This window comes from Lonchura striata, chromosome 3 (assembly GCF_046129695.1).
Source record: "Lonchura striata isolate bLonStr1 chromosome 3, bLonStr1.mat, whole genome shotgun sequence".
Taxonomy (NCBI): domain Eukaryota; kingdom Metazoa; phylum Chordata; class Aves; order Passeriformes; family Estrildidae; genus Lonchura; species Lonchura striata.
Genome location: NC_134605.1, coordinates 110,159,561 through 110,187,350, shown reverse-complemented (window position 1 = coordinate 110,187,350; position 27,790 = coordinate 110,159,561). Strand labels below are relative to the sequence as shown.

Here is a 27,790-nt window from a genome sequence, read left to right as displayed (position 1 = left end):
ATCTGCAGAATGATTTGTGCTCACACCACTCGCTGCCTTCCAGACTCTTACATCCGTGGTTGTTGTGTTCTGGACTCCTTTGGCCAAGGCCTCCGTCTGAGTGGGATCTCCAACCTCAGTGTGGACAGCAATGTTTTCTACAACATTTCAGGCCATGGGCTTCTCCTGGGTAAGTGAAGCAGGCAAATATCCACACTACATACAACAGCAGCTTGTGCTGGTTCCCATTTGCATGAAAATGCTTTGGAGGAAAGAATGGCAGATCCTTAACTGTGCTCTGAGAACTTAAATCACATCTTCTGCAATTTCTAGTATCAGTGAATTTGGAATAAAGCTCCCAAAATTCCACACACAACTCTTAGCAACTACTTCCATTTGACCTGTTCTCTTTCTTCAGGCCAGTCTTTGCTTGATCAGGGTCAATTATTTTTCAGTGGAAAAATAGTAAGGTTTTTTTAGGGGATTTATTTATCTGTCTTTGGAAAAGTGTCATTATGCCATATTTAAGACCACAACTCAGTGAAGCATTTAGGAGAATATTACCTTTAACTTCAGTCATTTGATGTCGAAGATAATGGAATGAAAGCATATGTTAAAAGTTAACCAGAGGATTTAGCACTTAAATAAATCGGAGCTTGGAGCAACAAAAATGTTAAACAACAAAATATTTCTCCTAACTAACCATCAGGAGACTGACTTCAAGAATCTTCTTCTGGGATCCCATGTTGCCTGAATACCTAAAGATACAGCTCAATTTTTGTTTTCCATAAGAGATGGGATAAAAATGACCAATTATGAGATAAACAGAGGGGAAAGAAAGAAAGCCTTCAATTCTGATCCTACAGTTCCCCCCACACAGCAAGTTCTTCTGCTGGGTGCTATGTGTAAACATAATGAGGAGTGATGTATCATGATTTAAAAAGGGAAGATGATAAATCCAATGTGGTTATGCACACCTTGCAGGTGAAGAGAGCTGGCTCAGAGAGATGTGAGGATTTGCCCAAGCTGATGTACAGAGCCCTTGCAGCCATGGGGAAGCAGAGCAGAACCTCCAAGCTTCTGGCATTCCTTGGCTCATTCGTGTTGGGATCTGTGTCTGAGTTAAAGGACTCAGAGCTGAGCTGAAGTTTCAGCCTGAATACACCTTATCCTCAATATACTTTTAATGGTTTCACTGTCAGCAGCTCCAGAGGGTCTGATGGATTAATTTATATATAATTTTGTTGCCTGCGAAGGAATATTTATTACAGCTGGCTCTTTGCAGCTCTGGAATTGGATTCTCTCAGCGATTTCACCTAAAATCCTTACTTTTAGAAGGTTTGCAAGACTGTCAAAAAATGTCACTCTGGGCTTAAAATTATTGACACACAAGCTTGAAAGCCAAAACCTTAAAATCCTGTATGGCTGTCAAAAGGACTTCTTTAGGATCTTGTTCATGCTCTAGTAGTAGCATTGTTTGTAGTACATACAGACTGGAAAAAACTGAGAAAGCTGATTCCCTCAAAAGACTGAGAGAAGGCTAAAAGTATTTGTTGCTATCCTGAAAACCAGAGGTACAGGTTTTTTTGTCAAGTGGCTTATATTTGGGGTAGTAATGATTTGGGAAGGGATCTGTATTCGAAATAGAACCTGAGCAGGTGTATTTGAAGATAATGACTTCTGTTGGATAAACAAAACCAGATGGATGTGATTTGCTCCTATTGTAGGCTGGAGAGAATGGCCTATGCATAGATTACACACAGAATTCCACTTTGTGTTCTGCTTCCAAAAGAGCAGCAGTGTTGATCATAGAATCATGGAGTCATTAAGATTGTAAAAGACCTCCAAGATCTCCCTGGTTCTGGAAGTTCAGCCACTAAACTGACCCTGCCAAGCCCACCACTAAACCATGTCCCCAGGTGACAAATCTCCATGGCTGCAAACACTCCCAGGGATGGTGACTCCACCACTTCCCTGGGCAGCCTGTTCCAATGCCTGACCACCCTTTAGATGAAGAAATCTTTCCTAATATCCAACCTAAATCTCCCCCAGAGCAACTAAAGGCCATTTCCCCTTATCCTATCTATGTATCCTCCTTGCCATTGGGCAGCCAATTTCTTTAAAATGTAGTTTAAAAAAATATTTATTTTGTTTTCTTCTTCCAATTTCTATGCTGTAACTAGATCTGGGGCACCCCAAGAGGTCTGTGTTGTCTGATCAATTGGCTGATTGATTTTTCCCTTTCTCTTCTCCTATTCCATTGCTTAGGGGGACAACCCCCACTTTTGTGCAGAGGTGCATCAGGTGTTTTTCAGGTGTTTAGAAATTTTCTTACATGTAAGTAGGGCAGTGAACGGAGACAGGAGATAAAGAAGACTTTGAATTCTAGTAATGCCAGGAGCATGTCTGTGTGTGCATAGGTGAGCCTCTTTCCCACTCTGAACCACTCTGAGCCTCTTTTCTCAACTGTAAATCTGCTTTATAATACATATTTTATTTATTTTTACCATAAAGTTGCAGTCCAGAATATATGATTTGTGGTATAATCACATATAATACCTCGTACAGGGAAATATATGTGAATATAACATCTGGACTTGTGCATATTGAAATGAGAATCATGATAATAGATACATTGAATCATGATAATATGAATAATGAATAATATGTACATTTATGTTTATTTTTCTTTTTTCTTCCTCTTAGTTTTTAGTTTTTCATATTTTTTTTTTTTCCTTTTCTTCATATCTCTTTCTTTTAAAGGTGAGGGACTGGAAGAGGAGAACAAAATTAGTAACAACATAGTGATTGGTCTTTCTGTAACTGATGGTTTATCCAATATTGAGGCACTTTCACCAGCAGGGATCTACATCAAGGCTCCTGCCAGCCACATCAGGGTAAGAAGTTCTGGTTTTAGACATAACATTTCCTTTCTAATCAAAGGTATCAGAAAGACACAGAGCTTCATTTATCTGGGAGATCACATACACAATATTTGCTTCTTGGCTGAGCTGTCAGAACTTGTGCTTGTGATGGGATATTGAAACAAGTGCATATTACAAAATAAATTATGTTCCTAGGTAAATTTATTACTAAGAATTTTGCTGTATTTGAGTGGAATGGAATATTACAGTGAGAGAATTCATCCTGAGGTACTTTAAAATGTTGTTTTATTTTATAATGCTCACAGATTCAGAAAACTTGGAAAAAGTTTAGTCTCAGCTTCTCTAGGATTTCTGCCATGATTAAAAAAAAACCCTCAATTTTAATGGACTGACTACAAAACCACTAAAATTCAGCAGCATCAATTACACCTCTGTCTGGATTTAAAACCACATTGACCATACAGATGAAGATTTGCATTCTGGGGTGAGGAAGAAGATGTGTTCCCTGTCCTATGAAAATGACATTGATTTTGAAAGAAACTAAGCTTCTCTATTCTAAATGGCAATAAACCACCAGATTTTTAAAGAGAACAGCCACACACCAAAAAGCTGAGCTCAGAAAAAATACTTTTATTCACTAATTCTCTGATGCTTTCTCTTAGTTCATACTCTTTTTTTGGTCTTACAGAATAAAGAGTCACTTTTACGTGTTTAGTGTAAAAATATGATTTTCATCAACTTCAAACCACTTTTCCTTCACAACTATTTTAAGAAATTACATTGAAATTGACCTTTCTTACTAGACTTTCAGTAGTGAAAAATGCATATTTTCATTTAAAAAATAATCCTAACCTGTTCTATTGTCAACCCCCAGTAACCAAACCAATTACTGTTTGTGAGGACCTAATCACCCCCGGGGCCTCTGCTCCATGAGGAAAGATTTACACCTAAATTTGAAGGTGAAAAAAGAGAACCACACATTTCCTATGTTTTTATGAAGACAGGAGCACCGAGGAAGGAGAACTTTTCTGCAGTTCCCTCTAGGCCATATTTATCATTTTTAAGGCCATCAAATATGATTTTAAAATACAACAACTAGGCAGAATCATGAGAATTTCAGCTCCACTAAGCACAGAGTTTTGTACTGTCATGCACTGACTTACCCTGGAGCTGTTCACTCCATCGCCAGTGGCTCAGCTTTTGAAAAGCTTTTCTGCAATTACCTCCACGGGTTCCTGGGAACTGGCTGTGCTGGGCTTTCAGCACATTTATTTATCTCTCTCTGCTCACGTGAGTTTGCAGATATAAAGCTACAGCTGTGGCTGTGCACCCCAATATCAGGGGGTCCTTTCTGCTCTCCAGAGATGTGCTGCTCCAGGCAGGGTAGCAGATGGCCCTCAAATGGTTGCTGATGACCTTCATCATCTAGAGGAGTGGAATATCTGAGGGATCACAGCAGCAAAAGGAAGACGTGAAGAAGTTGCCTGGCTTAAAATTGTTATTAACAGCATTTACTGTACAACAGGACCAAGCAGTGCTCAGGAAGGCAGCAAAGCACAGGGATATTAAAAGAAAAAGGTCACATTTCTCCCTGGCAAAAGAACTGGTGACTTTTTCTAAGTGCAATAATGATCACTAAATTCCAGGGGTGCTGGTGCAGCACCAGCATTATGATGCTGTAGACTTGGTACCTTTTCTCTCATGAAAACTCTCAGATCAAACGACTCAAGCTTTTTAGGAATATATAATCCTAGTTTATTTAGCTTAATGAATCAATCTTTTTAGGTATTTATAATCCTAGTTTATTTATCTTCAAACTTCCATTTTAAGAATGTAATGGGAAAGACTCATCTTCCATCTGCCTGGTTCTCAGGCCAGAACATACAATAGAAATTTTCCCAGTTAGGATTTAATTTTAGGTGTTTGTCAGTCTTTTTGGTTATTGGTTTTGTGTTTGTTTGTTGATTATTTTCAGATTTCCATCTTTCGGCTACTGGTTTTAATTTATTGGCTGCAATCTTTAAGGCAGGGACTGCAGAGAGCTCTAGGTCCAAACTGTGTAACATCTTCTGTGCATGATGAGTTAAGCCTTTCCACAGTGAGACCTACAGTAATGTTTTCATAACTAGTCAATTTACTTGGGAGCTTAAATTTGCATCGGTGGCTGAAGAGCTTAAATTTCCTTGAAATTCAGTGGTGGCCTAAACGGTGTGGAAATTGGGACAGAGCAGTCACTCAAACTGAGCCTACAAAGACATTTGGAGACTCAAGTCCCACTGGTTTCCATTTGATTTAAGCTCTTAAGTGCACTGATGAATCAGGCTGTTAGACGAAATTTCATACTCGGATGGTATGAGTGCAAACTGATTATTACAAGGTCAGTATAATTTTTTTAAATACAGTGTGTAAGTCCAGGTTACCACTTTCTAATGTCATGGACAATCTCATTAGCAGGCTGGTTTCTTGACTTTTAAATGCTATCAGCACAAGGAACTGAAGATGCTCCTCTGTTATATGGGCTTTTTCCTCACTGAAACATCCACTGTATATCCTTGGTTTTCTTTTTGTGTGCAGGAAAAATAATTTAAAAATTAGGTTTTTATATTTTTATATTGTCTCTCTTGGGCCTGGTGAGTTTTGGCTTTTTTGTTGTTCCAATCCATAAACATTTGATGCCCTGAAATGCCAGAGCTGGCATGCGGTATTCATGCATAACAACATATGGACTGGGTTTAAGAAATCCAGCAAGAACCTCCCTTTCCTTTCTTGCCTTGGTGTTGAGGACTGGGAAACAGCTCAGATGAATGAATGGGGTGGAGCTCAGCTGGTGTCTCCGTGTCAGAGGAGTGACTGATTGTCACACTGTTGGTAAATGCATTTGTTTCCTAGTGTCACCCCATCTAGCCATTCTCCAGAGCATCAAAGAGGTGAAGCTGCATCTGTTTGGCACCATTTCCCCACTGTTTCATCCCTGCTTTTCCAAACCCTTTCCTGCCAAGTGGACCCACACCAAAACAGGCACATTGTGAGTACTACTCACATCCTGCTCGGCTCTGAAACTGTGGGAGCAGTGCTGGGAACACTGTCCAGAGCTTTAATGTCAACTTTAAGGTCAACAGTTTGAGTCCTAGCTATCTAAATGAAATTCATGAAATATTTACACCATCAGAGTTGTACGGTTAAGAGACACTTAAACCGTCAGCCACTTGATTTTACTGACTTGCAGTGCATACCTCCAGGTTTTTGGCATGCTCAGGGAGGTAATTTCTCTCTGGAATTTTGGTTGCATGGACATTCGTAATATACTGACTTCCACAAAGAATTGATTTCCACACAAAATTCCCTGCTTGCCTAAAACCTCTGCCTCCAGCCATGAGCTGGCTGAATAAATATCCAGGCTTTTTTTTTTTTTTTTTTTCCTTATGAATCATCTGTAGAACGCACGATTGGAGTCGCAAGTAAAATATCCTGGAAATGATGTGACTGGATTGCAGAAGTGTTTTATTAAAGAAAAAGGTTCTGTGGCTGCACTTTTAGAAAAAGCAGCAGTTTTACCAGGGGATAGAGAAAGCAGAGCTCTGGGTCTCAGTACTTTATTCCTTGACAGATGTCAGAGATCAGGACTTCAGGGAGCACACTTGGATGGGTCAGAAGAAAGTAATTGGTATATGGAGGGTTTCACCTCGAGGTCACCAGGCTCAGCTTTGATTTGGACCATCAGGGACCAAAAAGTCATTAGTATTTTAACACTGTCCAGCGACATATGAATGGGAGTGGTGGTGGCAGACCTGATCTTAGAGAACAAACCCTCCTTAGAGCTGCAAGAAAGGCCATCTTGGACCCCCCTCAGAGAGCCACAGACCTCTAGAGAGCAATTAATTTTGTCTAAGGACAGACCAAAAGAATTGCCTTCTGCACATGCCATGTCTTAAAATTTACCAGCCTGGACTTAAAATTTTCACACACCTAAGGCAGGTGAGAGGGGTCATGCGCAGGTGCACACATGAAGACGTTGCTATATGGACACAGCCCAAACCCAATTAGGCTTGGCTGCTCTCCAAATCAACCTGGCAAGACCAGGTTTTTTATCCTAGAGTCGTAAAGTTCAGAACACACCAAATGCAACTCATATAATATAATTTTAAGTCCAGTCAGACCTTATGTCCACTTATTTTTATTATTTTATTATTTGCAGCACAAATAATGTAACTCAAGTGCAGAATTTAGAATGCAATTTCTTTAAGAGATATTAAATGACTGTAACTTATAGTACATCTTCCTATGAATGTTCACTTACTCTGTAAAAAATTATCCAAACCATATAATTTACCACAGGTGTAAGGAAGTTTATTTGTTCAGTCAATGACATATCCTGAAGATTTTGTTCTTTACTTTTTCTTGACTTTTAGGAGTCTCACTTTTTCAATGCAAATATTCCCTTTGTTTCCTTGTCCGGTGTTTGCTTAGGGAGATAAGAGAAATATTGAGACTAAGAAGAAAACCAATAAACTTGATTAGTTTGTGATTTACCTTTGTGATTAGTTTGTGATTTGCTTTTCCTTCCTGACATGTTCATATATAGAAAGGAGTTTGTAGATGTGAGTTTTCAATAAATTTTTTTCTTGCCTACTTCTTGAAGATTTGTGACAACACCATTTTTCTGACATTTGTCTCTATTGCTTGGTTAATCTTCCTTGTCTGGTGTAAAAAGAAGTATTTTTACAACTGGCCCAAAGTCAAAGTGAAAACAGGACAAGACTGGGGATGCAGAGATGAGACACCATCTCCACCAGCCGGTTTACCAGAATTTGAATGGACTACAGCTGGGATTTTAAGTTGTGTGTTTCTTAAATTGATTTTAATTTCCAGAAATCTGTGGTAATATTATTTTTATAGTCACATATATCTCTCTACAGGGTAACACAGTGTATGGTGCTGGGTATGGCTATTTCTTTCATCTCTCCCCTGAGGGACCATCCAAAGTGCCTCTCCTGTCCTTCAGTGGGAACACAGCTCACTCCTGCACAAGGTACTTGGGGAATTTGGTTAAAGACATTTCCCTTCAGCGAATGGTTGTGCCATCTATAATTGCAGTGGTGGGCAGAAAAGGCCTTGTCCCTCTTTCCAGGACTATTCCCCCCAGTTTTGCACACATTCAGGTCCTTGTTTCTTGCAAGCAGAGTTGTCTGGAGCAGGGCAGAATCAGTGTGGGAGGTGTCCCTGCCTATGGCAGGGTGGTGGAATAGGATGATCTCTAAGGTCCCATCCAACACTCCCTGATCCCATAGTTCTGTGGCAAAAGTTTTAACCAGTACTTCCCAAAAACAGAAAGAGAATTTAAAAAATGACATCATACTGACAATCAGTGGTTAAGGCGACCTGAAATTTGAGTTAATCTGGATATGAATCTGGATTTTAAATCTCTGAGAAGGTCAAACCAAATGCTGCATTCAGGAATGCATACATTTTGGCTATAATCCAAATTAGCTGAATCCAAGATAAAGAAGAACCTTATCTGTCCATATCCATGTCAGGCTTACCTGAAGGTGACACTGGCTGAAAACTCATGAGCATGGACAGGTGTTTGGTAGTGAGAATCTCTCAGTGGCACTACACACTCCTTTTTAGCTCTGATAGGTGTAACACTGAAAACTTTTGACTTTGCTTTTAAGAAATAAAGACAACTGTTACAGATTTAAGGTTTTAGATATCAAAATGATGAATAGAAGAATCTGCTCACCAGTTCATGCACTGTAAAGGAACAGTGTCCATGGCTCTCTCTCCTAAACAGGCACGGGTTGCTGGTGTACCCAGAGTATTTGCCAGACAGTCATGTTCAGTTCAACAACTTCACATCCTGGAGCTGCCAAGGGGGAGCACAGGTATGTTTGTCTCTGCTGCCTTCTGTAATGCTCAGGATCTTTCCAAGTATCTCACCTCCATACTTGATTGTCTAAAAGCTTGACTGACTAAAAGCCCTTGTGCTTTTCTGTCCATGGACCTCACCTGGAGGCTCCTGTTTTAATGAAAGAGCAAGCAACTTGATTTCTCTGAATTCTTTTTGCTTCAGAATCAGTGCTACTTTCACCAGCTGGTGTTCTCTGCAATCATCTAGCATCTGTCTGCCACTGCAATCATGGAATTTTAGAATGGTTTGGGTTGGATGGGACCTTAAAAGCCATCTCATTCCAACCTCCCTGCCATGGGCAGGGACACCTTCCGTTAGATCATGCTGCCAAATAAAAAATTCTCTAAATATATCTGAGCTATTCATTAAGACCATAGATATATTACTTTTATAGAACTGACGGTTTCCATGGGATATTTTTTTATTCTTCTTAAAATTTTGCACTTTTTATTTATTAGAATTTGTCTAGCTTTGTTCTCCAGCTAATATGACTCACTATTAATTAATCTGACTTTTAAAAGCCACACCACCCTTTATTGTGTCATCTTTTTTCCCATAGTCACAGTTTGGAGCCTGTGATCCTATTAGTTCCTGTCTGATGACCTGAACATTTTGTATTTGTTTCTCTGTAAGGTTTTATAGCCTCACCCATCTCTATGACTCTTCTTCTGAAGGTGTCCAATTTTTCAGTGTGATTTTTCAGGCTGATGTGTACCCTTTCTGGAAAGGCTATTTGTATGAAAAAAAGGGTGATTTGTAGGTTTGTTGTTTATTTTCTCTGCATAACTTGTAATTTCTTTGTATGTGATTGACCTAGAATTCATAAATAACTAAGTTTATTCTTCTTTTTTCCATGGTGTCTCTTTAGAAACAATCTTTGTTTTAGGTGCTCCATTCCAGAAATGTTCAAAGCTGGGTTGGGTGGGGTTTGGAGCAATGTGGGATAGTGGAAGGTGTCAGTGCCCATGGCAGGGGTTGGAACAAAATAGTCTTTAAGGCTCCTTCTAAGCATTCTATTATTTGATTATGATATTTAGTATATTTTTATTTTTCTTTCATGTAGATTTTCAGTAGCAGGAACCTTGAACTCCAGCATTTCTGGATTTCTGCTTGCAAAGACTTTGGTATTGACATTGTGGAAAGCCTGGGAAACACCTCTGTGTCTGATAGTGTTTTAAATGGACACCTTGGGCAAAAGGTAAGAACTGCAAGGAATTTCAATGTCTCTTAAGTCTCACAGCAACGTTTCAATAGGAATTTGGAGAAAAAAAGAAAGCAACCTGGAGAACAGCCCCTGCTCCATGGAAGCTTAAGAAAAACTTGGATTTTAAACAGGTTATAAGGGAATGCCCTCAAGTGGCACCAGTGAAGGTTTAGACTGGATTTTGGGGAAATATCTGCACTGAAATGTTTTCAAGTGTTGGGACAGACTGCCTAGGGCAGTAGTGGAATCACTTGGAGGGTTTTAAAATCCATGTAAATGTTGGCACTTTGGGACATTTTTTTGTGTTGGCCTTGGCAGTGTTGAGTTGATGGTTGGGCTCTGTGGTCTTAAAGGGCTTTTCCAACCTAAGCAGTTCTACAGGTTTTTGGGTTTTTTTTCCAGCATCTTTTCATTTCAGCATGGAAGTTTTAAAGATTTTTTTAAAGCAGATTTGAAACAAGGATTATGTTTTTTCTATTTTCATTAGAATCTATTACAAAATTTCACACTCTAAGGCATAGTCCTGTATGTTCTTTCTAAAACAAGGTTCAAAACTGGAAGCAAAATCACAAACACAAAAAGCTGAAGGATCTTAGCAAGACAAGTGCAATTTTTTTTCTACTCATATTTTATTTTCCAGGGTTGATATGGTCTCAGAAATATCTTGGTATTTTACCAGACCTTACTTTTTGAGCAAAATCATTATTTTTCTTTAATCAAGCTTTTCAAACACAAATTCCTATATGCCTTTTGCATTTAGCACAATTTAAGTATGTACAAGTGGATTTAGTTTAGTGATTTGAGAATACTGAGGGGGAACACCAGCTTTGGTTTCTATCCTTGTTAACACTTTAGTTTCCTCTGCTCTCTCTCAGCATCGCTGTTCCACCTGGAACACAGAGTTACATTTTTTACTTCAGAATGAAAAACAATGACAAAATGTAATTTTATTTATGCAGTAAATACGTTCTTCTCACGCTATTTCTTTAGGCAGCTGAATGAAATCCTTTGGGGTGCTACCAGGTTGTTAACAGATTAATAACATGGATAACAATGGAATTTTAGTTACAACTGGCCGCAGAAGCTTGTTCATGATTTTGAGGTCTTTTTTTTTTTCCCTGTTCAGTTTTCTATTGTTGTTCATTAAATTAATTTTCTCTCTGACTGGCAGAAAAAAAAATATTTTAAATGAGTTTTCTTTAGAAGCTCGCAGAAAGGAACCTCCTTAGCAGGTCTATTCTAAGTAGATGGTTCAGATAAAATTCTGGCTTCACCTGTCCAACCTTGCAGTGTGCCAGTGGTGTCCAAGTGAATTTCTCTAACACCAAGGGTTGGGTGTCTTTGTTTTTGCTTTGCAGGATCCATGGAAGGGCTCCAATGTTGTACTTGCTAAGAGATTTAGAGGCGCTCACGCTGTGCTTTGTTTCTTGCAGTACCTCAGGGGCGTGATTATCTTTGATTATCTCATGATAAGAGCCTCCTTGTCATAATTTACATCTTAATGTATGTAATTCTCCCTTTAATAATGATGTCTCTTTAATATCAATTAAAACTTTATGGCATTAATTTAATGGGAACCTTGGATATTCCTCTCTGTTAGCCCTTCCACTTTTTGGAAAAATGTGTTTTCAAAACAAGATTGTTTTCTGGAAATATCAGGGCATTGAAAAGTTGGGGCTTTGACCCATTGAAACGTTAGTGATAGGGCTAAATCCAGGACTGTAAAAGTCAAAATATTTTTGTTAACTTCCTAGACATTCAGAAAGCCTCCTCCATGTTCTCATTAAGCAACTCTTTGTCTTTGTGGAACTATTTAAGGACAAGCATTTATTCCTGGAAAAAGCATCTGAGGCATACAAGGGAGAATTATTGTCTCACACTGGTCTATTTGTTATTTGTTTAAATAAAATTAATTAATTTGAAAATATAGAAAATAATATGGACTGGAAGAACCAGAAGTGTAAGAAAAAAGCCAATAGAGACGTTTTGAGCAATTTGTTACCAGAAACCAGGGATTTCTGCTTAGCAGTGACTTGGAATAGGATGGCCCAAGGACCAGGACTATCACACCTGATGTTTTGGCCTGAGAATAAAATAGCTGATGGAACCACTGTGTCTTAAAAAGATTGAAGATAGCACCTTCTCTTTGAAGTAATAATCTACTTATAAGAGTCCATTACATTCTTTCTTTTCAATTGCAGGTGTTTTTACATAGGGTGGATTTCTTGATTGAATCTTTACTATGGCTTTTGAGATATATTCTACAAGTATTCATTGGCCTCAGAAACAGTATCACAGACTCCTGCCAGCCCTTCTTCCTCCAGGCTGCTCACTAACTCTATTTCCAGCCCATTTTCGAGGGAGTTTGGCAGAGGGTTGTACACTTCCACTGTGCCATGGACTGCAATCATCCCAAAATCCAGTTTGTCAATTTTGTTTTTCATCTCTCGTGGCTTTTGTTCTTCCTTTCTGATTCTTTAAATTCTAATAGACCCTGAAGTCTTCTAGAGATTTTCAGAGAGCCTGTCTTGAGTGTGTCCCCATGCCAAATCACACAAAATCCCTTTGAATTTCAGTGCTCAGATTTTTCTTAGAACAGAATGGTCATCTTTGCAGAGTAGGAAAAATTTGCACTTGCTGGACAAAAATGGTAAAGTAAAATGGGGATGTAAAAATCCACATACTGTGGCTTTTAGCTGGTTTCCTTCTCCCCAGGAAATGTCCAGTCATAACTACTATGCAACAACTCAAAGGGTAACAAGCTGCCCTTAAAGTGATGCTATCACCTGCTTCAAGTGGGGAATCAGATAGGTGTTGTCAGAATTTGCCAAACAGTAGCTTACATCTGTCCTTTAAACTCCACAATTATGGGCAATCCCACTCTTGCATTCCCAGCCGCTGCATCCTGGATGCTCCATTTCTGGAAATGTTCATGGACAGGTTAGACAGGACTTGAAGGAACCTGGTCTTTTGGAAGATGTCCCTGCCATGGCAGGGGGTTGGAATGAGGTGACTTTTAAGGTCCTTTTCCACCCAAACCATTCTAGCAGTCTATGATTCACATGGTGATATTTCCTTCATTTCTTCACTTCAGGATAGGACCTGTATGTCTGCAGGACTAAAGACTCCCAAAAGATACCAGCTCTTCATCTCCAATACAGCTTTCAGGAACTTTAATGTGAGCACTTGCACAGCTATCAGGACTTGTTCTGGCTGTTACCAAGGGCAGGGTGAGTCTGGTTTGTATTTATTTCTCAGGATTCCCAAATCCTTAGCTTCCCCTCCAATTACATGTTCATAGTTTTCACATATGACAGTGATAACTCCTCTGCACGGGCTGAGATTTCAGGTTCTCCCCAGTCTTTCTGGATATGGCTTCATCAGTCAGTTGACTTCATCACACATATTGCATTTATTTTAAGACAAACATAGCCTGATTTTTGCACTGATGCAGTTTTCTCAGTGGAAAAGGGTTTTATACACTGCCTTGTTTCTGCATCTTCATTTTGAGAGGTAAAATTTCAAGAGTGATGATTTCTTTAAAACCTGTGACACAACCTTGCAGAATTTCACCAAACTGCTACCTCAGGCCAGCCTAAACCTGAGGTGAATTTGCCTAGGGTAATGCATAAACTAAGCATCCTTCTGAGCTTTGAAGAGGTACTCAAAGGCTCTTTGAAGAATGTTCCAGCTGCAACTGCCTTTTGCATTGTAATAAAATGTATTTATATATAAATGAAGACTGCCCTACAATAACATAGAGGAGAAAAAGGTTTCAGGAGATGAGATCAAAGGACAGGAGGAATAGTAAAATCTGGCTTAGTCAGGCTAAAACTGGGAATAGGACAGTCAAATAGTAACCCATGTGTTATAGGGCACTCCTGCCAGAGCTGACTTGTCCATAGGGCAATGATTTTCTGACATTTCTGTAAATATTAATGCGCACATAAACTTTAGCCTGCATGAATATTCATCTTTTTTTGTAGCTATCTTTGTTTCAGTTGTGAAAAAGTCCTCCAGACTCACTTCTCAGCCTAGGCTTTATTCTGTCAGGTGCTGCAAATACACACAAGAATCAAGTACATTTATACCACATACACACCTCTAAAAAAAAGACAGACAGGATCTATAAGAGTCTATAAGTAATTTTGCCTGTGGGGCCTGTGAAAAAGTGTTTTAATTCACTGAGGAGATGCTGGCAGGGCCAGGAGCAGCACCTGGATCAGGTGAGTCTGAACCACAGTCACAGCAGGATACTGGGCAAGTTTTGTCTGGCACAGCAATTGCTATTCCTACAACCATCTCAATTTATTTTCCTGCATCTCCCTGTTCTTGTTGACCCATCAGACATTTTTCCAAAGGCAAAGTGGAGTGAAGTTGGTCTCTTTTCCTCCAGAGAGTTGTCTTCAGGCCCATTACATGAAGTGACCATTTTGTTTTTTTAAGATGCTGCTTGTCACCCACAGGTGGGTTTACAGTGACAGCTGAACATCTGACCTTCACCAATTCCCCTTTCCAAGTGTCCTTCCCCTTTCCTCACTCTGCCATCCTTGAGGACCTTGACGGCTCCACCACAGGACAGAAGGGAAGTCACATCCTGCCTTCCACAGATATCCTGGCTGCATCTTGCACAACCAGTGCCAACTTCAGCCAAGCTTCTGGTGGCAGTGTCTGCGACAGTGACCTTGTTTTCCACCGTATGGCTCTTCATTTGTAAGTAATTGTCCCACCTCCCAAAATACAGCATGGGTTTTGCTTCTGTGTGTTATTCTGAGATTGCTGCTGCTCTGAGGTCAGTCCCAGGACTGCTGCCTCTCTGCTTAGTCCTAAACTAAAGAGATGTCAGTGGCATCTATTAATTTGCTGTGCTATCTCCCCTGGCCTGTCACTCCATGGCAGAAGGACAAGGATCTCCTGGAGATGCTGTGTCAAATCTGACATTCACACTGAAGTATTTGATAGCTTGGGAAATTAGAAAGAGCTCTAATAATAATCCAGTCCTGGGGTACAGCCACATCATTCCTATCACCTTTGGTGGCTGGACAGTTCCCAGTTCACTTGTCTTCCCAAGCTGGAATTTTCCCTGCCCTTCACCAGCTGGCAGCTAAGGGGATCCAGTGGAGGAATGCTGTTCAGGCAAGAAGTGCCACAACTTCTATCACAAAGGGAGGATGCTTGCAAATTTCTGACATAAGAAAAAGGGTGAAAAATACTTTTAGAGATCTAAATATCACTCCTGCTTTTCTTGCCATGCTCATTTTCCCTTCCCAGTCCCCTGCTCAGTATTTCCCTCTCCTTTTGAAGTAAAACTCTGAACAATTATCCACTTTTTGCCGTCTCAGGTTAGTAGTACACCAGCAGAAATCCTGAAGTGCTCTGTCAGAGGGCTGTTAATTATTCATGTCTGTCTCATAATTAATGTTTTAGAATTAGGGGGGGGAGAACCTCAACCCCTTCCCAAACAGGAAGGAAACTAATCAGCTTTTCCATTGAAGGAGAAAACGATAAGACTTTGAGTTACCTGGAGGCTTTGTATGTGATTACTGTGTCTTGTAATGAAACCAAAAGTCTGCAAAAATTTAAGGGCTTGGAGTAATTCTGATGTAACTAAAAGAATAATGGGTAGAAGGCAAAATAAAACTGCTTGGTGTCTTTCCTGAGCAGTTAACCATGAGGTCTTGGGGAAATTAATTCCCTTTCTAGTCTGTGTTTACCTTGATGGAATGGGCTGCAAGATTTTTGGGCTGATGCTGTGTGGGTGGATGGAGCTTCTCTAAATGTTACCTGTAGAGTGATTTGGGTCCTGTAGAGTGATTTGGGTCCTGTAGAGTGATTTGGGTACTGCCATGATGTAATTGTTAATAATTCATGACAGTTAAGATATTTAATATACCTTGTTTCTCCTGGCATCAAAAGGTGGGTAAGGAACAAGCACAAGCAGGAGTTCATCTGCACCATTGCTGTTAACTCTGGGAGACTTAACCGGACCTAAATTTTGTCTTTCCAGCAAACTGCATGAGAATTTCCCTGGAAGTGCTCAAGACTAGATTAGACAGGGATTGGAGCAACCTGATCTAGTAGAAGGTATCTCTCCCCATGGCAAGGGGTTGGAACTAAATGAGCTTTAAGGTCTCTTCCAATCTAAATCATTCCAGATTCGATGATTAGTCATATCAGTGACTTCTCAATGAAGGTTTTATTTCATGCAAGTACCTTTTATTTACCTTCTTTATGATTGGTCTGCATGAGCTGGGAGTCAATTTGCATCAAAGATTCTTGGCAGTCTGAGAAGAAGAAGCCAGCTGTTAGCCTGTCCTCCTGAGGACTGTGTACTCAGCAGAGTAACCCCAGGGACTGTGAGCATCCTCTCTGTGCTGCTTCCAGATCCTCTCTCCTCAGCAGCTCCCAGCAGCCAAATCACCGTCATGTTAAGTTGAAAGACTGTCAGATCCAGCCAAATGAGTGTGGTGAGTCAAGAAGGCTTTGTTCAGATAGATAGAGCTCCAAAAGGAACCTGGAAGAGGACCAGGATGGGGAATAAAAGGAGCTGGAGGGGATGAGGAGTAAAAGTCATTAAAATATCTACAGCATGACCAGAGGATGAGGGGGCGGGAGAAGAAGAATGGGTGAATTTTGTCCAGATGTATTTGGAGAGTGTTTGCAATAAAAAGGGAATAGTTTGGTATTAACACAGCAAAACATGACTAGGAGCAATTGGCAGAGGTTGAGTAAAGAGAATAAAGATAGGTGAGTGACAGGCAAAAATTTCCTAACAAGTTCCTCTTGGATTAATCTCACCACAATAAAAAGACAAAAGCACTGCTGCTTAGCTATCCTTAGTTTCTGTCAAGAAAAGAGTTAATCTCTCTGGAAGAAATCTTTCTATTGTGCTCTACCAGGCCACGGAATAAGAGACCTTTCAGGTCTGCAACATGAATTTTCTGTGCTCCTCAAAAAAAAGCATGAGAGCCTTGAGATGGTGGTTTTTTTCACTTATCCTAAATTTCAGGGATGGGATTCCAGCTCCAAAAATCTTGAAGGTTGAGGCAAATAATGGAGTTTAAGAGGGGAGACTTAGTATGACAACGTCTATCTCACCAACCTCAGGAGGAACTGGCAAGGATTGGACATGGCCATATTTGTAACCATCTCAGTCTCCAAAACATCAGGGATATTGCATAATCATTAACCTTTAGGAAAGATCCCCTGCCTGGGAGCTGTCAGGGATAGGGCTGTTTTGTGCCAGCTAAAAGAATATCTGGAACAATTTTAATTATTACTCATACAATGTGGGCAATTGACTCTTTATCTTTGTGCTGTTTAATTTACCAAGATGCATGTGTTGTATTGACACTTTTCCCCAAAATAAACTATGTGTCTGGGAGAAAAAGAGTGTTTTGTTACAGAAAAAGTATGGAAGCTCTTTTCTGAAAAGGAGAACTACTATTTTGAACATTTTGTGACTCTCTGTCCTGAACTACTTCACTTAACAACTTCCAGGGAAATGGGGATCCATTTCCAAGCTAGCACTGCTGTAACAAAACCCTTCAACACAAAGTCCAGTTGAAAGTTAAACTAATGTGTCACGTAAGCACACTTTAAAGAGGGGTTTTATGTCTTTTAAAAATGTAATTGGACCTTATAAAAGTCTTTATAAATTTATATGTGAGAAAGTTATTGAGTAGTCTGAAGCACAGCTTATGCTATGGCACAGCACAGCATGGCTGCAGGCTAGAAACGGCTGCTCCAAATGCCACCACTACCCATATTATCATGAAACTATGAATCTCTATTAATATTAAAACAAATTTTCATTAAAAAATTGTCATAACATGATTAAGTGACTTTCAAAGTTTCTTCACATTATGCATAATTTTTACAAGAGGAGAGCATTAGAATAATCTGCAGCCTGGCAGCACCTTGCGGCCAAGGGGACTCCAAACACTTGGTGGCTGCGTCTGCCAAAAGGGAGTTTCCCTCTTGGTGCCTCTAATTTGTTTTCCTTTTCTCACTGGGGAAGCCTTGGACTTGCTCAGCACCAGTCTTGTAGTTCAAGCCTTTTATTTTCTCCCTCTTCTGATGCAGAGCAGAAGATTAACATTTTAGGTTTCATTCCTAAGTCAGCTCTAACATCCTCTCTGTGTGATGCATTTCTGCTGCAAACCCAGCCACTGCTGATAGGTTGGTGTCCCCCTGCCTCTGTGTGTTTGAATTGTGAAGAGAGTTCAGATGGTTACTCTAGTTTTGCTTTTCCTTTGATATTTACTCTCTGTGATGCCTACAGCTGAACGTCTCCTTGCTGTGAAACACCCTGACAACCACGATTCTTCTCTCAATGTCCTCAGTCACTCTCTGGCCATGTGTCCTCCCCATGTACATGATTGTACCCACACATGGGGTAGCTTACACAGTCACTTGTCCCCAAAACACATCCTCTGAGGGCTCCTGTGATGTAACATGGAAGGCAAAGATTAAATTATTGACTGTTCTGTTACCAACTCATCAGCTCAGCTTTAGAGATTCAGCTTTTACTCTGCTGCATTTCTGGCATTTCAGACATCCCACCAAGAGAAATTTGTTTCCCAGTGGAGGACACCTTTCCATTCACCCTGCAGGCAGGGGTGCGGGCAGCAAAGCCAGATCCTGCACAGTGTTATGAGTATGCAAGACATTTCTTTAAGCCTCTTCCCAGCTTGATCATCATCGGAGGTATTTCTAAGTGCAGGGAGATAAATTTAGCATTGAGGCAAGGTTTGCTGGCCCTAAGCTTTCTTTTCTGGCAAGGAGAAATCTGGTAAGTCTGTCGGATGGTTCTTATGAGCCAGGTGCATCAGCTGGGACTCCCTGTAATAACCAACATATTGATCCTAAAAATCACAGAATGGTTTGGGTTAGAAGGGACCTTCAAGATAATTTAATTCCACCCCTTTCTATGGCAGGGACACCTTCCACTACCCCAGGTTGTTCCAAGCCACATCCAACCTGGCATTGGATGTTTCCAGGGACTCTTCAGAACTCTACCTGATGTGGGAAAAATGGAGTGACCAAGAAGTCCTCCTCTGGTCTTTGCTATGCTCTCACTGCAGATATTTGAACCATTCATTTGTTTACCAATCACTTTCCAACTCAGGATTTCTATCTGATTTTAGTTTTCCTAAAAACATCACCTTGTAAACTGTAGGATCTGGGGAAATGTTTTAAGAACACAGGGGATTTTGGAAGTCAGGCATAGCAAACTGAAATTCTACTCTGAATGAATCTATCTTGGCTTGTCAGTCACAACCCTTTCTTTCCTGGGAAACCATCTCAATTCTTCTTTTACATAAAATTCAGCCCAGGGTGGTGACTCAGGATCAGGGTCAAAGATCTGGTTATTTCCTAAAAGACTCATGCATGAAAAAAAATTGCTGCTACTAAGGATTCATAATAAAAGACAGATTTGAATAATGAGCTTGGTATATCAACGAAGATACACACATTTAGTAAAAACAGCTGAAAATTCTTAGTTCTTGGCAATTAAAATAAAGTCAACTGGTCTGGGGCCCAAGATTAAACCTGTAAAGTGTTTGATATGGTTATAATTTGGAATTAGCCTCCCTTTGGCCAACAATAAACATGGACTCTTGATATAAACATTTGGTGTCCCATTTGAAGTTCAATGCTAAATTGTTTCCTGTTTTTGAAGAGGGATAATCATAATGGATTATTACACAAACATAAAGCATTTAGAGCTAAACAGAGTGCCTGCCTTCATACACACAGATATGGACCCTTAGGATAAATAAGTTAATGGTAAACATAAACAAGAGAGTTAATATTTGTTCTACTCCATGTTGTTGATTGGCTTAACAAATCCTTTGTGGCTCATATCTGTCGAGCAGTTCTGCACAATGCATTTGAGCTAAATTATATAACAGTTTATACAGTCACAATTGGTGAATTGTGGCTTAGACTGTAAAGCCCTGTTCTGTAATCCTGCCATATTTCTAAAGCAAATTGCTCCTTAATTGAAACCTGCTTCGATATAAAAATACAGCCTTTACAATGAGTCATCCTTTTTTCCCCCCTTACAGTTTGTAAAGGCTTCCAGCAGTTTAAAGGGAGGGTTAATTTTGCATTAAGACCATTGCCTCCTAGTTTCTTTCAAATAAAGCCAGGAGAAGTTCAGGGGAAGGCTCTCCTCTGATAATGAAGCTCTCCACGTAATGATGCGTTCAGGCTCCCTCAGATCCTCTGAATTAGAAATACTCCTGTGTGCCAGCACTCTTCTACTTCATTAACATTAATGAGAGGTAGATTGGTGGCTATTTAGGGCACAGTGAAATCACTGGCTATTTAGGGCAAATGGAAATGGTGCTAATTGTGGCTGGTAATTCCATTAGTAGGGTACTTCTATTTTGGTGCCTTTTTGGCATGGGGGTTAAAAAAACAACACACTGACATCCTTTCAAGGGGATGTATCTCAGGCTTATTGTGTCCTTGCAGTGGTTAACTTGTACACTGAGCTGAGAAGCTTTCTAGGTTCCCCAAATTTTTGGTGTGGTTGTGGGCAGTCTGTCAGGAGTTGGAAATGAATTTATGGGTGGCAACACCTCAAGCAACGCATGTAAAAGACAATGACACAACATTCCAGGTCAAGAAAATCCTAGAGAATCGAGGCCATAAGATATCTCCTGCTCCTTTTCCTTCCTGGGTCATGAACAGTCTTTCAGCTGGACGTGAGCCAGGTGTGCCCAGGTGGGCAAGAGGCCAATGGCACTTGGGCTGTCCTAGCACTGGTGTGTCCAGCAGGAACAGGACAGTGCCTGTCCCCTGTGCTGGCACTGCTGGGACACCTCCAGCCTTGGGGCAGCTCTGGGACCCTCATGACAAGAGGGACATTGAGGGGCTGGAGCGTGTCCAGGGAAGGGAACAGAGTTTGGGAAGGGGCTGGAGCCCCAGGAGCAGCTGAGGGAGCTGGGAAAGGGGCTCAGCTTGGAGAAAAGGAGGCTCAGGGGGGACCTTCTGGCTCTGCACAACTCCCTGACAGGAGGGGACAACTGGGGACGGAGTGTGGAGGTGTGATCAAGCTTTGCTCCTAGGGAACAAGGCACAGGACAAGAGTACATGGCCCTAAGATGCACCAGGAGAGGTTTAGACTGAGTATTAGAAAGAATTTCCTCATGGAAAAGGAGATCAGGCATTGAAATGGGCTTCGTGGGGCAGTGGTGCTCATAACTCTCTAAAAATAAAGTTAAGTCTCCATGCCTAGAAGGATTTAAAACACATGTAAATGTGGCATTTTGGACATGGTTGAGAGGTGGCCTTGGCAGTGTTGGGTAAATGGCTGGACTCAATGATCTCAGAGGTCTTTTCAAACTTAAATGATTCTATGAATCTATAACTTGTCTGTTATAAGTAGACACACAGGAAAAGATGCATTTCACTTCACTGCAGCCATCTGGAAGTTCACTCTGCAGTTTAAGATATTTATTTGGGGTCTTCTAAATATTGGTCTCCAACATAAATGGATTCACAGTTAGTGCACTAGTCAGTGAATTCACATTCCTATTCACTAGCTGTTGTAGCTACATGGCTGGTGTGGAATTGCCACATAACTTTCTAATGGGTTAGACTTGCATCCCAGAAGGATTGTCCTTTCCAGGCTTTCTTCTCTGTCTTTACTTCTCCTGGAAGTACTGGAGAGAGTCCCCCAGTAAAAGTGATTCAAGCTGTTCTCTTCAGAATCCTCTGGCGATGAAAATTAAAATAAATAAAGAGTAAAATCATGTGAATTTATGCTGCAGAGAGAATGGGTCTGAGTGTCTGTCACTTGCTGTGACACTGGGCATCTTTGCAACTCAATAAGACTCCTTCTGATGTGCAAGAGAATTTTGCATTATGTGTGGTGTTCTTCTGCTGCTAGAATACCTGTGCAGGTGCTGATAGCTGTGGCAATAATGTGCTTGTTGTCATTTACTTGCTTAATTAGCAGCCTAATATCCTGGTCCAGTTAATGCCCATAACAGGAGGTTTATTAGTGGTACAAAAGCTGTTTAAGCCTTATAAACTCCTTCCAGTTTCATTGGTCTGCCAATATCTTCTGGTTGAGTGATTCTTTGCTGATTCACACTTCTCTTTGCCACTGCTGTTTCTCAGCTGAATGTTTCTGGGTAACCAGAAAGCGCTTTGACAAAGTGACAGACACTAGAATAGCAACAACAACAACAACAAAATTTAAAATCCCTGAACTGATTTTAAAAGAGAAAAGTATATCTGGGATGACTGCTCTGGTGATTTTGCATCATCTCCAAAGCACTTGGATAAAAAAAAAAAAAAAAAAAAAAAAAGCAAGAAACCAACCAAAAATTGCAAATACTGACAAATTGCAGGATGACATGAGTTTTAGCAGTGTCTTGGGTTAGTAAGCCATATCCAGTCTGAGAGGTTAGATAATATGCTAAGATGTGTAGCTGTAAGATAATGCTTCAAATATTGAGAAATATTATTCAAGGGATGCTTAAAAGAGGGGACTTTTAAAGCTTATTGTCATCTCAAATGCCAAAACTGAGAGGAATCTACTACAACCTTAAATCTAAAGGGTTTATGACTCCTCATGATATCAGTGCTAATGTTGATCTGTTCAATGAGGGTTTTTTCTCCTGACTAGACTGGTCAGAATTTAGGAGGGCCAAGTTCTAGTGAAAAAGGGGGTTGAGTTCTCATTTGGATGCTCAGAAGACCTGCTGTACTAAAAGTTCACCAATTTTGTGAAGAATTTAATCAGCTCTCAGCAGCCCCAGCTTTGACTGCAGGCAGAGACCAGCTCTTTGAATTACACAGGAATTTTTTTGAAACTTTTGACCACTCATTTGGGAGTGAATAATCACAGATTCACAGAATGGTTTGGGTTGAAAGGCATCCTAAACATCACCTCATTCCAATCCCCTGCCATGGGCAGGGACACCTTCCACCAGACCAGGCTACTCCAAACCCCACCCAGCCTGGGCTGAGGCTAATAAGACTCCACCAAATTTCATGAAGATCCTAAAATTTGCATCTGAGGCCCATGAGTCTGGTGGGGGGAAACTACTCTGGCAATGTAGAAATTGGTACCCTGGCTGTTGCCCCTGCTCTACTCTTTTCCTCTTTCTTTACTCCTACGTTCTGCATCTCTCTTTTTCTCTTCTTTTTTTACAGCACTTGGAGCAAAATATTGTTTCTTATGGCATTTATAAAGAATTACAAAAATGGAGACACATTCTAGGGGAGATCCAGCACAGCTACTGTAATTCAAATAAAAATAGAACTGTACAGGCTGCAGAATAACAGAGTTCAATGTAAAAATGTAATTACTTTTTTTTTCTTTTCCTGCAGAAAAGAGGCTCCAGACATTCCATATAATTTAACTGTGACTGACAGTAAGAATAAGTCAAACACAGTCAATTATGTCCCTGATACTTTATCAAACCTGCATGGCTGGATGGTTCTTCTCTTGGATAAAGAGACTTACACGTTGACATTTGACAACCCTTTGGTCAGCAAACAGCTCCAGGTAACACGGAAAGGTTTTATAATTTCAAAATTATATCTGGAAGAGGTAATCATGCTTTCATCTCTTTGGATGAACAGAGAGAAAAACAAATAGAGTTAAGTGCACTGAGAAAGTCTATATTTATAGGCTTAGATAAGATGACTGATAAGCTCTCTCTTACCTCTTAGATAAGTTCTCAGTAGTCACCTGGAGCAGGAACGTCATGGAATCATAGAAAGGTTTGGGTTGGAAAGGACCTTAAAGCTCATCCAGTTCTAACCCCTGTCATAGGCAGGGACACCTTCCAGCAGACCAGGTTGCTCCAAGCCCTATCCCACCTGGCCATGGACACTTGATGATTTTGGATCTCTCAGGTGAAAGTTCAATGTGGTGCTTAGGAGCCAACAGGATTTTCACTGCCTTAAGACATGTTGAAGCACAGTTTTCAGAAGACATTGATCCTCCTCACCTTTCAAAGGTGATAAGGGGAGTTGATTTTTTCTGCATTTACCATCACCTCTTGCTTAGTTTTGCATGTCTTTTCCTGTTTTCAACACATATTGCCTCTCAGGAGCACCACCCTCCTTACCCCTTTATGCTGCACTCCATGGAGCTCTAATCACAGACTCAGACATGTTTCTTCTGGTTCCCTCTTCTCTAGTATTCAGTGACATTTAGCAACTTCAAGGCTGGGAATTACCTGCTGGTGGAACACAAGGATCTTCCTGCCTATCTGGAGGCTGTGGTGTCCTGTGGGACAAGGAGGGGACAGTCACTCCAGGTGGTACCTTTGTATGGACACCACAGGAGCTGTGATTGGCATCTTGACAGCAAGCTGGGGACCTTCACCTATCTGGGTAAGTGCAGTGTGGGGGCTGCAATCCACATTTGTGATCAAGAATGGTGAAAGAGCTGATGTCTCGTTAATTTAAACCCCAATGATTTAAACCCCAAATCTACTCAACGCTAGCTTTCAATAGCCTTTCAATAAGTGAGAAGTCCTTCAAAATGCTGATCAAATAGGTTTGTACACATCAGGTTCATCCCTAACTGATCTACCTGATGCCTAACCTAGCAACAATAGGAATGTGCCATAAATAATGGGTGATGTAGCATCAGTGGTATTTGAATTGGCTTTTTTTGAGTGGTAAAGACATTAAATTCCACTAATTACCTCTGCTGTAAGCTAGTCCTACATCACAGGTATCATTAATAAAATGTGGTCATCTTGCTAGGCTGAGGCTGCTGAAGGCAGTAAGAATACTGGGAGAGAATTTTTTCTAGGGCTGGAAACTTCCAAAGACATCTTAAACCTTTGTCTATGTGACTTTGTACATGAGATCATGGAGTGTGGTGGATTTTTTTTTTTTTTTTTTTTAAGAAATGGACATTTTTAATAATTCCCATTCTCAAGTAAATAATTTTATAAATATTTAAGCTCTATATGTCAAAGGCAAGGTAATGATTGTTGCCTTTATTAATAGCAGCAGAACTAGCAATCACAAGTATATTTTGGTGCCTTTGAGAAGATTAGCTTCTCCTTCATGCCATATACCAGGAAAGTAAAGATGATGATTTTAATTTTAACACATTATTATTCTCTTCTGTTCCATTAAATTTATTAAATTTCTCTTGATTTTGCACTACTGAGATGGCATGCAAATGGCTTTTTCATGTAGGTTACCCTTAGAACAATCATTGTGACCGTGGAGAGGAAAACACGCCTGGAATGAGGGCAGGAAATCCACTGAGCTTGGTCTGGCAACAGCAAAAATCAACCAGTGTGGAAAATCTCATTTGTGGAGAACTGGGGAAACCAAAACTTAATCTCAGTCTGAGGATCACACTTCCTTTGTCCACATCTGGTCCTTCAGCAACTGCCACAGCATAGATTGTGTTTAATGTTTTAACTCTAAAAATGGGCTGGATGTACGCAGGCTTCAAATTCCAAAAGATCCTTGTGCTTGCTAAATCCCAAACTGTACTGGTGTACTGGGCACCATCTGGGAGTCTGCCTGCTCTAGGCCAAAGCTGTGCCAGGATTTTGGCCAGCATTATAACCATGTAGATTATTAGGGTCCTGGTTTTAGGTCTGTGTCCTATTTAAATACAGTTCAAGTGTAGACTGGCTACTGCAAATTTAGCTGTTGTGTCTAAGCCTTACCAGAGATCAAGTCAAGTCTTTACTGAAAGAAGAAAAATGTTTTATTATTTCTGATTACTAACAGTATAAATTTGTTCCTTCAAATATAAAAGATGGCTGCATTTCAGTTTGCATATCCTGATTTGCACTGTCAGAGCAGCATGGGAAAGCTCAGAGGATGGCATCTGTAGCTTGGCCTCTGCTGTTGAAAATAGAGGAGACGAGAGTCTTGGGAAGACTGGGACAAAAGTGGTCTGGCTGGCATATGTCACTCTTGCATCACAGAGACTTTATTGTCCTTCTCTTGCCTTACTTTCATCTTGATTTTTATTACATGAAGAGCTTGTTGTGGTTCCTCATTTTAATAGAGAGAGAAACAATAATACAACATACATGAGGGGAAATTTATAAAAACACTTAACATGTATAATTCATGCTGTGAACATTTTCTGCGAGGACTTTTATAGGAGTGAGATCAATAATTCAGTGTCAGGTACCTAATATCTGTGCTGTTGGTGTAGGGTAAAAGTTTGAAACAAAGCTGATTCCTGGCCTGGTGTGGGATTTATCTCCTTCCCTCTGCTGTGCAGGCTGAGAGGGTGAGGATAATTAGCCAGCAGAGCAGATTCATGGCATGTGGTGGACTTTCCATCACTCAGGGTCCTTAGAAGATGCTTGGCTGTCTTTTCAGGGAAATATGCTCCAGCTCTGCGAGAAGCTATTAGAAACCTCATGAGGCAAGATTCATGCTCTGTAGGAGGTCAGAGAAAGCTGCCACAATAGTCCCTTCTGGCTTTAAAACCCCACCAGTCCACCCACCCACCTGGAGAGGACAAGGCTAGAAGGTCTGGCCATCAGAACATTTTCCTGCCCAACTCTGCAAGTTGGCTATTTTAGATTTTTTTTTTTAATATAATATTTTATTTACATTTAACTATATGAAATAATTAGCCAACTAATTAATGCCTTTTACAAGCTTTGTCGGATTCTTCAGCTGTCAGTCATGCCCGAGCCCGGGGCCGGCGTTGAATCTTAGCTCCCTCCTTCATCAGACTTGGTCTCCATGGCTACAGGCTGCATCTGCTGACACCCCACTCTCTATTTACTGCTTAATTAAGAATTTCACGCTCAGCCCTTATCTGCTGCTAAGAACAAGAACACACTGTTAAGAAACTCCAAATTTAGGCTGCTGCACAAGGAAAGCCTTTCTTGTTGTCCTGACTGCGTGGAGCCTCTTTAACTACCTCTTGGCAACTGCGCTGCCACCCTTCAATCAAAAATCATTAAATGGGGCAGAGATAATGAGCATGTAGCATATCAAAAGGAGGATGTTTGCTCGGGCTAAGGAGGAAAAGCTGTAAGGGCCCATAAGCAGCCGCCACTTCAAAGGGAGAAGGGGCTGATAAAGAGTCATTTGTTCCTGTTTGACTTATGTAAAAGGTCTGGTATGTCGCAGCCCCGTCTAGCAGACGCGGTCCCCCCTCTCCAGGCTCGTGTGTCAGCGCTCGGGCAGCTGGGCGCAAACAGCATCAGCCCGAGCATAAAATCACTTGACTCCGCGGCCACAATGGGCACTTGTAGGGGGTGGCGGAGGGAGGGCCGGGGGACAATGGCAAGACAATTATTGCAGCTGCTCGGGAGGGCCATAATTCTTCCTGCCCAAAGTCGGCGGCTCTGGAGAGCTCCAGCGTATTAGTCATCCTCCAACTTTTGGAAGCGCTCCGGTGGGGTTTCGACAGCTGCTGGTGTACCACCTCTCTGCAATAATTGTACATTCTGGCCGGGGTCAACTCACTTTTGACCCTCTGCTTTTGTGCCCCTCAGAAAGCCTTTTAGGACAAACTGTGGGGAAGTGGCAGGGGTGCATTGCATCCAAAAATTAACGTCGGGAAATACGGATCAGATGCCAGCTCATTAATGAGCAGGCTCCTGAATTCACACAGCCTTTTACTCAGGCCTGCATGGGGGAGAAAATGGGGAGAAGGGGAAGGAAAACGCCGTGACTGAGAAGATATTGTTATTCAAAAGAAGCAGGCAGCCAAATGAAGCCACCTTGGCCAGGAGTTTTGCTTTGCTTTTGAGTTTTCCTCAGGCTTTCTCCATGCCCTCTTCCATCCGAAACTGCCTGGCATCATGCAAGTGTTTGTTTATCTTTGGG

The 27,790-nt window shown here is 40.9% G+C and overlaps 1 protein-coding gene across 1 annotated transcript in view; it reads left to right on the top strand.

Annotated features, from left to right (window-relative positions):
* PKHD1 (PKHD1 ciliary IPT domain containing fibrocystin/polyductin) overlaps positions 1-27,790 on the top strand; it is a 232,400-nt gene that overhangs the window by 104,683 nt on the left and 99,927 nt on the right. Inside the window, exons 40-48 of the mRNA XM_077781772.1 lie at positions 44-169; positions 2,743-2,876; positions 7,781-7,893; positions 8,656-8,746; positions 9,836-9,970; positions 13,071-13,206; positions 14,443-14,689; positions 23,333-23,510; positions 24,151-24,346. Of these exons, the coding sequence (XP_077637898.1) occupies positions 44-169; positions 2,743-2,876; positions 7,781-7,893; positions 8,656-8,746; positions 9,836-9,970; positions 13,071-13,206; positions 14,443-14,689; positions 23,333-23,510; positions 24,151-24,346 (1,356 nt within the window). The remainder of the gene's footprint in view (positions 1-43; positions 170-2,742; positions 2,877-7,780; positions 7,894-8,655; positions 8,747-9,835; positions 9,971-13,070; positions 13,207-14,442; positions 14,690-23,332; positions 23,511-24,150; positions 24,347-27,790) is intronic.